At 44.0% G+C, this 12027-nt stretch overlaps 1 protein-coding gene across 2 annotated transcripts in view; it reads right to left on the reverse strand.

Annotated features, from left to right (window-relative positions):
* Ism1 (isthmin 1) overlaps window positions 1-12027 on the reverse strand; it is a 76339-nt gene that overhangs the window by 13283 nt on the left and 51029 nt on the right. The window contains exons 2-3 of one of the 2 annotated variants that reach the window (XM_005365532.3): window positions 11377-11607; window positions 5386-5650 (exon numbers count right to left, since the gene is read on the reverse strand). In XM_005365532.3, coding sequence (XP_005365589.1) covers window positions 5386-5650; window positions 11377-11607 — 496 coding nt within the window. The remainder of the gene's footprint in view (window positions 1-5385; window positions 5651-11376; window positions 11608-12027) is intronic. The other variant, XM_026788438.1, reaches the window with a different exon arrangement.

A 12027-nucleotide genomic window follows, 5' to 3' on the forward strand; every position in this document is an offset into this window, starting at 1 on the left:
AGGGAAGGGAAGGGAAGGGAAGGGAAGGGAAGGGAAGAGAGTTCCACGGAATCTGGTCTTCCTTTGACCTTATGGTCCCCATTGGCTTCCAGTCTAGTTTACTCTGGTGAAGCCAATCGCCACGAAAGAAGTTTAAGTGGAACAAATTCAAGAATGGTGAGATGCCACTACCAAAAAAATGGAGTTGCATGAAGAACAACAGAACATTTGACCATGGAAGGGAGGCCCCCAATACTTCTGTATAGAAACTGAATGTAGCTGAGACCATCAAGTGTAGAACTGCCCAACAGTCTGAGCTTGCTGAGCCACTAAACCATGAGAAATAATGACTGATGTTTTTTCAGGTGCTAGGTAGAGAATGGTTTGTTACACAGTAGCAAATAACCAACATATTAATGGTAAGTGGAGAACTATCCTTTGAAGTCATTATTCAACATCTGGCCAATGAGTGTTAGCTGAATTCTCACTACATGTCAAGCATAATTCTAGGTATATGGGATCTATTATTAAGAATAGTTTTCCTCACTCTGGTAGAATGAGCAATGAATACAAAATAGTAAATTATATAGTAATTTAGAAGATATGAGGAACATGGGGAAAATGTGGAGCACACAAGAGGGGGCTGGAGAGAGCTGGGGATTTGTGTACATTATCAAGACTGGCGTTCTCTTATCAGAAGTAACCAAAGTTTTTGAGTGTCTGGGGGTCTTGCCCAGGGTTATCAGGGTAACAGAAAGGGAAGCTGGGCTGTAGCATCAAGTCCTACATCTCTAATGCATGACTTCTCTCCAGTAACACCACTCCATAATGGTTTCTCCTGGCTCATGCTTGCCTTCAGGCCTCTTTGGGGCTGCAGTCAGGTGCTTTGAAAGGTTGGGACACCCTTCCTTCACAATAGGTTGTGTGGTTATTACATAGACCCAGCAAGAATGTTCTCCACACGTTTCCACCCAAATCTTGGGTCTGGTGCCAGCTGCTAAGGCTGGTGTTTACACAATACTTACTCTGCAGGCATCCTGGGCTATCACAGGGCTGCTGAGCTGTCTCAGAATTGGTGTGTGTGTGTGTGTGTGTGTGTGTGTGTGTGTGTGTATACATGAAATTGTGATGGCATCTTCCCTAACTGAATATAAAGATTCTCATGGCATACCTGCCTTCAGAAGCATCATCCATGTCTATCTCCTTTCATTCAAATAATTTTTTAACACTTTGATTTTATCTAAAAAACAAGTTTCCTAACCACACAGTCAACCAGAAGTCTGAAGCTTCTGTTTTACATTAGTGAAATGGGCACCATTTTCCAGTGTGACCTCTCTATTGCCTCCTCTGGGGCACAGATGCAGCAGGGCTGGAGTGACAAGTTGCTTCCAGAGGGAGAAAAGTCTGAGATAGAATAGTCAGGGCTCTCTCTCAGAATTTTGCAGATATGCTTGGATCAATCGCATGCTTGTCAGTGATGCCATCTATATGCAGTGAATCATATTACAAGTGCACATGCTGCGTTTTTATCCTGCATCCACAAACAGGGCCAGATTTTGTTAAAGGGAGCAGCAAGAGGCACAAGTAAAGATTCTCATATTTTCACACCATAAAAAGAGACAGGGCAAGTTTGGAAAGCAAACATTACTCCATGCAGAAAGATGCCATGTCACTTGCTGAGGGAATAGCAGCCTAAGATAAAAGCCAGTGAGGTCAACGGTTGTACTGCTGGACTTTATAAAAGCAAAGGAGCCTCTGCCATCCAGAAATCCCCTGCAATCTTTCCTTTCCACTTCATTAAGGGAGAGAACTCATACAGGGCAATGTCACTCAACTTGAGGGCCTAGCTCACTATGAGGCCTATATTTGAATCTCTGTATGAGCTGCACTTCTCACTTTGGTTTTCTGGATCTAAATGACTGTATTAGCTTCCTTTTATTGCTCTGCTAAATCACTGATCAAGATCAGTGTAGGGAAGGAAATGGTGTATTTTGTGTTATGGGTTACAGGATCAATCCATCAGTGAAGGAGGGCAGGGCAGGAGCCGAAGGCAGGAACCTGCAGGCAGGAGCTGAAGGCAGGAACCTGCAGGCAGGAACTGAAGCAGAGACCAGGAGGAGCACTGCTCACTGGTTGGCTCCCAATGCCTTGCTCAGCTTGCATTTTTTTTCATGATAGGGTCTCTCTGTGTAGCCATGGCTTTCCTGGAACTCACTCTGTAGACAAGGCTGGCCTCGAACTCACAGAGACCCACTTACCTCTACCTCCTGAGTGCTGTGATCAAAGGTGTGCACCACCACCACCTGGCGTCAGCCTGCTTTCTTAAGTGGTCTTGGATTGCCAGAACCACTTGCTCACAATGAGCCTTCCCATGTCAATCATTAATCAGGAAATGCCCTCACAGACATGCCCACAGGGCAGTCTGATGGAGGCAGTTCCTTCCTTGAGGTCCCCTTTTCAAAGCCCTCTATAGCTTTTGTCAGTTTGTCAAAACCTACATAGCATGATGACTAAATGCTAGTGTTGCATTAAAGTGTATGAGAATGATGCCCGTAAATCCTTTCTCCATGTCCGCTTCCTTGGTTTTTTTAATGCTGGTTCTGGACCATGTGATTGGTTTCAATTGATGGGATGATGGCAAATAGGATACAAGCAAAGGCCTGCAAAATGTCTAAGCATGTAGACTTGTCTTGTTTGGTTGGAGGGAACTATTCCACTACCATGTAAAGAGCCCAAGGAAGTTGAGGGCCAGAAGAGAGGCTTTGGCCATCTCAGCATGCCTACCTGTCTAGCTGGGCCCCATCATTGTTACTGAGGTCATTGAAGACCGTTCAGCTGCAGCCAAACCAGCCCATTGCAGCTCAGATTCCAGTCAACCTGAAAACTCCTAAGGATGAACCCTTCTTCTGCTGTTTGAAGCTGCTAAATCAGGCTGGTTTCTTTGTTTTTGTTTATTTGTTGAGATAGAAACTATGTAGACTGGGCTGGCCTCAAACTCATGACCCTTCTGCCCCAGCTTCCAGAATGCCAGGATTGCATGACGTAGTTCCCTCTAAAATCTGTTAGAAATATGCCACAAAAAAATCTATTTTTATCTTAAGATACGTTATCTATAAGCAGTAATCAAGAACTTATTCTACCAGTAGGTGGCTTTCTCCAAATCCTTAACTGCTCAGAAATTAGACACATTATTAATCATCTCTATGGAGGAACAATCTTTTAGGAAGATCTTCACCATCTTGAGGCTTTTTATCACACACTGATCCAGGTCAGCATCCAACGAAGACTTTCCAGGGGATTCCTGTTTCATGAGGTCAAAGGACACAACAAGGATTTCTGTTTGGAACATATCTTTCTGGGGAGAAATCCTCTCTATTTTAATGCCAGATGGAGAAGTTGTAATATATGTAACAGAAGGTAAGCCTAATTTATGATTCTAGAAACACAAATGAGGACATGATATGTGAGCTTAACTGGGAGGAAGTGTGGCTCAGAGCAGAAAATGAGAAAATTGCAATGACAACAAGAACAAACTGTTCCTGAGAATATATCTATGGCATTTTGACAGCCCAATGACATCAAAGGGCTCAAGAAAGGAAGGAAGGAAGACAATGCTCACCATTGCAATGAGCTGAGAACTCGTGTGCATAGATGCTATATGGGATGGTAAAATCTTCCTTTTATAGTGTCCGGACAGTAGAGCTTCGTGGGCCAGTTCTACAGGGGCCATGGCCAGTTCAGTGTAGGAACCACTGGAACTGGGTGGAAGTGGCCTTGGGAATCCAGCACCACTGGTCCTGGATGGTCATGGCTACATTTAACTCCCAGGATAAGTCTGCCATAGGAAGAATATTTTACTCCTTTTATGGGTAAGGAAACCGAAGTTTATAATAAAACTTATGATACTTATGGCTATCCACACAGCTCAGGCTCAGCACCACAGCAGTTATAGCTGAGGTCTGTATATTCCCACCACACTCCATTATCTGTCCTGCCTTCCAGCAACACTCATTCTGGCCAAAGTTAGCCTCCTCTTTCTAAGACACTAACGATACTATCATAAAGAACATTACTAAGAAAACTCCATGGGGAAAATAAAGACTGAAAAATATTCTGCTAAAATTAGGCCATGACAAGGTAGAGAATTTCAAAAAATTGAATCTTAATGGAGATACCAATGTGCAGTGTTCATCTAATTTCACTATGGTCAGTAATGGAAAATGACCATGGACAGGAAAGTACTTGCTTGGATCTCTGTTTGAAACTCTTTGTATCTTTCATTCTTTTATGTGGTGCTTTTCTTTCAACTGTGATAAGACATCATGACCAAGGCAACTTAAGAGTTTATTTTGGGCTTACAGTTGCAGTGTTAGAGTCCACGGCGAAGGTGAGAGAATAGAGTGGAAGTAGCCAGCAGCAGGTGCCTGGAGCGGTAGCTGAGAGCTCAGAAGCCAGAGGCAGAAAGAACACACTGGAGGATGCTGGCTTTTGTAACCTCGGAGTCCATCCTGAGTAACATACCTCCTTCAACCAGGCTTCAACCACCTCCTATTTCTTTCCACACAGTTACCAACTGAGGACCAAGGACTCAAATATCTGAGACATTTGCAGGGCATCTCATCCAAACCACGACACTCCTCATGATGCATTGTTCATTCCTCGGTCTGCCGACGGGGAAGCCACAAGAACTTAACAGCAGGGGCATTTGTGACACAGGGAGTATTCATTTGAAGGAAGAGGGAGTTCGAATCATGGAGTGAGAGGTTGGAGCTGAGATCCCTTCACCTTGTCTCTCATCTTAACTGAAGTAAGAAAAGAACTTTTGCTATTTAATAAAATAATTTAGTAACCATTGAATCTGGAAGTTTTTCATTACCTTATGAACGTGGTAGTCTCACCTTGGGGTACAGCATTTATAGTAGAGGGGGGAAGCCTGCTCTGACAACTGTGACACAAGTTGTTCATGTGGATTCTCAAGGGCCACCCCACTGCTAGTATCAGAGCTGACATGCTGCCTGGTCACAGGAAGCAACTGTGTACATCTCTGTTATTAAATTGATTTGCACCATAGATCTTTACAGTTAAAAAATACAGGGAAGGAGATGTGATGATTTATTCATCTTTAGAAGTAAAATTAAGTTGCAGAGAAGACTAGACAGGAAAAAAAACCCCAAGGACCCTAAAAAATATCTCAAGTATAATTTAAAAATTATAGCGTTCCCAAAAACATGTGGCTGCAGATGGCTCCATAGGGCTTCTGTGAACACAGCCTTTATGAGGCATGCCTCATAGAAGACTGAAAACCACATACTGTAAACTGAGTTTTGTTTGGCCACTCGTCACTGAGGCCTTATCATCCTCACTTACTCTCCCCACCAATTTTACATTACTGGGTAGTAAACTCACCATATTCTGGCTGCTCTTTGGTTTCAAAAGTCCGGTGGCCTGGGGCTGGACGGTCCCACCCCCTAGGAACACTGAGGAAGTTGCTGTCATCTGAGGTACTGTCATACTTGTAGTCTTGGTCCTCGCTGTTTGTCCTGGCCAAGGACAAGGACCTCTGCCACCAGGCCCGCCAGTCAGGGACCGGGACTGACCAGCTGGGTTTATTCTCTGGATGCTGATCCTTTTCTGCTTCAGAGTCAGGACCGTCGACCACCTCTATGGTGACCTGAGGAATTCAGAACAGGCCAGATCAATAGCGAATTGGCAGCCTCAAGCGAGGAAGAAGGTCTGAGAGAGCTGAAGAAAAGGACGGCTGCAGCCCTTGTGGAAGAAAGCTGCACTTAAACAGCGATAGAGAACCCAAGACATCCAGGAACGACCCACATGAACTCTACAATGACAAAAAAGTGTGGTCTCAGATAGGCAAGAAGCTAGTCATGACTGGGTTCTTGGTTTACTGATGAACCAATTGTGGATAAGCCTTTCACTGAAGGAACACTGTGTTCCCGAGGTACCGAAAGGACAGCCACAACAAAGCACAATTTATTGAGCAGGTGCCGAAGCAGGCACTGTTCTAAAGGCTCTGTCCATGTGAATTTATCGATTCTCTCAGACCACAGCTCTGCACGTGTGCCACACATAGACGCGAGCCCAAGGCCCTCAAGATAAGGCTTTTTCCAGTTATGATATTTCTCTCCTCCCATTGTTTGGCCTAGTAACAGGGTCAAAGCGCATAGTCCCTGAGCTATGGTTAGAACTTGTTCTTTGGATTAACGAAACCTACTTTTGAAATCTGTCATAGATCTGGAAGAACACAGCTTCTTGGCTCTGAGAGACAATCAGCATAGAAAAACTTGTTTAAAAAAATAATAGAAGACTCATTGGGTTCCTCTGGCCATCACATAGTTCTTGCAACACCTCCTGGAAGGGTTACATGCAAATGAATCAGAAACACGCACTCCAAGTAATCAGCGCAAGATGTACCGGGCAGATGCATTCCCAGTTTTGCCCTGACCTGACATCCGAGGAGTTGGTGAGATACCCTGCCAAGTTGCACTGGGGTATGCCCGTCCTCTAGATAAACAGCTTGGGGGTTGTTTGTTTTGTACTTGGTCTGACACTTAAAGAAGCTGCCAAGCCAATAATGGTCCTGGGCGTGAGGTCCAGAGGGTGACCTTAGATCCCATAGTATACTGAGGATGGATCAGGACAAGTACATCCATCTCCTCTGTTGTGGGATGCCTTAGAAGGGCACCGTGAGCATTAGCCCATGATGCCATCATTGCCTTAATTGGTGAGCAACTCCTGTATGCTTATAATTATGAAGGTTTTAGGGGATTCAGCTGTACTTTTAAGATCAGGAGAAAAGAAATACAATCCCCATGTTCTATCATTGTTGTTTGGTGGAATGGACGGTTGCTAGGGAATACTGACGTGGATGAGCCACGTGGAACCTTGAAAGGACAAGTGAATAAAGAGTATACTACTGGATGGCAGATTAAAAACCACCATGGTAGGACGGGCAAGGCAGAGTCTTTGAATACATGACCTTTCTCCTTTGAAGCCCCATCCCCCTCTGCCTACAGATAGAACCACTGAGCGACAATGATTGTTTGCAAGGGTATTAAGGATCTCAGAGGAGAGAAGCTGCCAAAAGCCAAGGGGAGTCAGGCAAGGAGGCAATTATGGTAATGAAATCAGTCTCTGAGCAGAAGATAAGAGAGGACTACGTGTCCAATAGTTTCGATACTGCATTTGTGTTCAGACTAGAGTCAAAGGGATTGCTTAAACAAAATGTGCCCTGCAATTTCTCCAAGCCGGGAATAAAAACAATTTCATGTTTCAAGCTATTACCGTCAATACGATTTTTTTCCCCCTCTCAAATTGCTGCTCAGATCCAAACAAAATAGAGTCCTTGCCTGGCAAGGCAATGGGTAGCAAAATAGGAGGTTACTCCAAAAACGATATCAATGGCTGAATCTCAACAGGGTCGAGGTTTCTTTCTTCTCTTTAATTTCTAGCCACTGCCCCAAATGAATTACAAAACAAAGCAAAACACAAACAAATCTTAGGACCCACCCTTCCCCACAGTCAGCAATGTGGAAACCTCATACTGATATCAAAAGAAGAAATCTAATCTTGAACCTGAAATTTTATAGGCATCCAATTAAAAAGACGCAACGAGCATGGCAAATGCCTTCTCAAATGGCTGGGATTACTTTTCTGTTTCCTGTTTTCCTTGCTCTGTTCGGGTATTTTAGAGTCGGGGAAACCTTTGAAAAAAAAAAAAATCTCTTGAGCAATGAACTTGAATGTACTGGAGTACAGTAGACTTCAAGCTGATAAAGGCCCTAGATTGCTCCACCCTTTTCAAAAAGCTCATTGTACATCCCTGAGGCACCTTAGTACACCTAGAGAAAGAGAGAGAACTCTCGCAGAAGCTCCAGGCCCAAGGTAAGACAGAATCTCCCAGCTCCAAAGGATAATGCAAAAATAGGTATCAATTCTGTCCCAAATTGGTAACCTTGATCAGCTTTTTCTCTTTTTGCTAAATAGTTAAATGTTACATTAGAACCAAATTCTTTACTCTTGCTCTGCAGAGCACTTTCGGTAGCAAGACTGAGACAGTTCCCCATTCTAACTGCTAAGGAGCCATGGCCACTGTAAAGACGTGTAAGCTGTGCTGCCACAGTGAACCCAGCGGAGCTTTCTCTCCAGTTGCTCCTCTGAGCTTTGTGAGTGGAATGGACTGGGCGCATGGAGGTAGCCTGAAAAGTTCCCAGGCAGAAAGAGGATTCCCTCAAGAGCACAGAACATCCAGGAATCCATCTGCAGCAAAGGATTCGGCTGTCCTTCTTCCCTGACAACTGCGGCAGAAAGAACACAAAGTAGACCAGGAGGATATTCAATCCTCCTGTCTCAGACCTGCTGATGCTCCACAGAAACTGTGGTATTCCCTACATAATTGCGGTTGCTGCACTGAGATTTACAGCAGTGTGCCCGCCCAAATATAAGTGTCTCTTCTACAAAACTTAGACTCGGTTTTCAGGCACTATCTTGGCTTAGGGAAATCAGCTTTCCAAGTTAAATGATGAAGAAAGTGTAGCGACAGTTTCTGGGTAAATCTTTGGATTCCCAATTAATCTTTGAAGCAGTTGTTTATTCCCCCTGCCCAGTGTGTGTGTGTGTGTGTGTGTGTGTGTGTGTGTGTGTGTTTGTGTGTGTGAGTGTAAACACTTGCTACAATTTGTGTGGTCAGCGGACAACTCTGTAGAGTCAGTTCTTTTCTTTCACATCTATGTGGGTCCTGGGGATTGAACTAGGTAGCCAGGTTTCTGAAGTAACCTAATTATTCTTATAGATGTTCTTCTGTCATCTTTATCTGTACCATCTTCACCCATCATATCCATTAGTTCCAGAAAGCTTACCAGACACATAATCCTATGCTAAGCCCTTCGTGTGGATAATCTCAGTCCTCAGAGATCAGATTCCATGGGTAATTGTAGGTGGAATTATCACACCAATTTTATAGTCAAGAAAACTGAGGTGCAGAGAGATTGAAAAAAAACATCCAGGAACCCAAGACTAGCAGACTGAGTGGTGGTACTAGACAGGAAACCTAGCTCAGACTGACTCCATAGTTGATGATGATGGCAGAAGTCTGTGAGAATCTCAGATGTCCAGGTTTGTCCTCATTGGCATACTGGTCCTTATTCAGGGCACAAACATTTCTTGGCTCTTACTCAGCCAGACTGGCCATTTCAAAAGTATTATAGAGACAGGAGGGAAAAGCAGAAGCAGACACACATAAAAGCCTGACTGATCCCTCTGAGTATATCTTGTAGCATCCCAGAGGCCTAGGGCCATGGAAATAAGTCTGTGTAAGAAGGGTCTGTGGATGGCTGTGTTTAAGTCCCTCTCAATGGAGGCAAAGAAAGAACTATATTGGTGGAAGTGGATACTGACCTCAGACTGATTCAGAAAAGGGATATGTTTGGTTGTGAATAGCCACTGGAGTAATGAGTTGACACTGCAAGTCTAATAATGAGTTTATTTTGGAATTTTTGTCTTTATTATCTGACCATCAACCAAAGAACAAAAACTCAGCCAAGGGCACTGAAGTTCAAGTCTAAGTTGTCCCGAGGGATTTGCTTTCTTTCCTGAATGATTTCTTTTTTAAAGCAGAAACTAATTTCTTAAGTTGTTCTAAATCGAACATGGAGAGCCAAGTTAGGATTCTGAGGCCATTTCTTTCTGTGCAGAGATAATAGTTCTTTCTCCTCCCATTTCCACAGCCTGAAACTAGTGCTCAGGTGGAGTCTAATCCCATGGAACAGAGGCTGCTTGATTTATGGCATAAAATGCTCCACAGAAGCAGATGTTGAGCTTCTAGAAGGATTCTCCACTCTAAGAGTCAAGAGGCCCAAGGGACACAGCCCTTTGCTCAGCAATGTCACTTTGGAGAGGTACAGGCATTTTTCAAAGGAAAGACAGGATCCAGCCCTGCAGCTTCAGGCACATTGTCAGAACTTGGAGCTGCAGAGACATCAGGGGTAAGGGTAGTGATTCCTGCTAGGCTCCTGGACTCAAGGTGAGGATAGCTAGGTGGGGAAGGATCAGTTTGCCTAGGAGGTAGCCCAGGAGGCCAGAGGCTCTGACGCCAGATGCCTACCCACCGACACACCCCTTCCTCTATTCATGCCATTAACCAGGAAAGAAATGCTGAGGGGCCATGGTGAGCAGTGGGGTTTTGTGCTTAAATGGATGGACTAGGTCAAGCTAGTGACTTTCAACGAAAGAACAGTGCTCTGAGCCTGGATGAGGGCTGCTACCCAGAAATCATTACCCCTCACCTTTGGGAAGTACCTTGTATTCTAAAGGACCACCAGGGAGCTGGTTTACTCAAGTGCAGTGGTGCATGGGACGGTAGAGGCTAATGGTGTGCATAAAAGTATGTGTGTATAGACACATACACAAGCACACTGAGAGAGACAGAGAAGAGAGACACACAGAGACAAACACACACACACTGAGAGAGATAAAGAGACAGAGAAGAAAGACACACACAAACACACACACACACACACACACACACACACACACACACAGAGAGAGAGAGAGAGAGAGAGAGAGAGAGAGAGAGAGAGAGAGAGAATGAGAGTTGGAGTATGTTGAGACAGTAGCTGCCTTTGAATATCTTTCTGAGTGACTCACACCAACCTTTTGTGGCCTTCTAGAAAGCAAAAGGCCAGAAATGGAGCTCAATTCTCTTTAGGATAAAGAAGCCATCAGATCAATTAAACATTTCTGTCTCACTCCTCTGCACCATGGAAGACCAACAGACAATGATTATTTAAAGCAGAATGGGATAACTGGACTGTAGTGGACACAAAGACATATTGGCCTCGTGTTGTTTGGGTGTCTGACTTCAACATCTCTATGCTGGAACTGTGTTAGTTACAAATACATTCTGCCAATAACTCTGATTTTGAAACCATAAAAAAACCTGTATTCTTGGAAGATATTGTGGTATCTGGTGTCTTCTTATTTAATCATTTGGTAAGTCATTTATTCCTTAGGAGGTTGCCCTCTCCTGAAGGAATTTCTGGTGCTGAAGGCAAGTTACCAAGGCACCGAGGGTAAGTACCTTCCTGAGTGCTTTGAAGAAAGATTGTGGGTTACCTGGTCTAGTCACAAGCATTTTCCTATAACTACCACATTTCAGTAATTTCGGGGTACATCATTTTTGTTTTGTTTTTCTATTTCAGTGTCTCAAAAAACATCATGGGTGTTGCAACACTATTTTTATAGGAATAATACAGCCCTTCGGCAGGAATCACAGAGGGGCTGAGAAGGGCAAGGAGGTAAGGCTGCAGGGCTCGTTAGAATCAGGTTCGGAAACAAAAGATGCACTGTTTTCTTTTCTTTCGCTTGCCAGCTGCTGAGAATTACCTGAATATTTGGATTCTGCCCATTGATATCAGCTTTGGAAAGATCTGGAAAGTTTGGTAGATCAAGGAGAAATGATCTGGGGCCGTCTCTTTGCAGTGAAGGATGCCCAGTCTCTTGAGGGAATCGCTGTCTAGAGGAGGGTTGGTGGATAACTTGGTGCTCCCCTGAGACTTCTTTGGACAGAGGAAAGCTGGTTTGTGATGTGGACTCACTCTCCAGGTTGAGGTTATTCTAAAACAGACAAATAGACAGACAAGTCGTGAACAGATGCTTAGAAGGTAGGTGGTTAAAAGTGCTACTCTTAACAGTCTATTAAATTAAAAGACAAGGACAATTTGTCCCAGTGCCTTGAGTTAAACCTTTGTCTTAGTCACTGTTCTATTGCTGTGAAGAGGCACCATGACCAAGGCAACTCTTATAAAAACAAAACATTTAATTTGGGCCTGGCTTATAGTTCTAGAAGGTTAGTCCATTATCATCAGGGCAAGAAAAAGACGGGCATAGCATGGCAGTAGCTGAGATCTTTACTTCCTGATCCACAGGCACCAGGCAGAGACACTGGGCCTAGCATGGACTTTTAAAACCTCAAAGCCCATTCCCAATATCCTACTTCTTCCAAGGCCATACCTACTCCAACAAGACCAAACCTCC

Source organism: Microtus ochrogaster, unplaced genomic scaffold (genome assembly GCF_000317375.1).
Source record: "Microtus ochrogaster isolate Prairie Vole_2 unplaced genomic scaffold, MicOch1.0 UNK3, whole genome shotgun sequence".
Lineage (NCBI taxonomy): Eukaryota > Metazoa > Chordata > Mammalia > Rodentia > Cricetidae > Microtus > Microtus ochrogaster.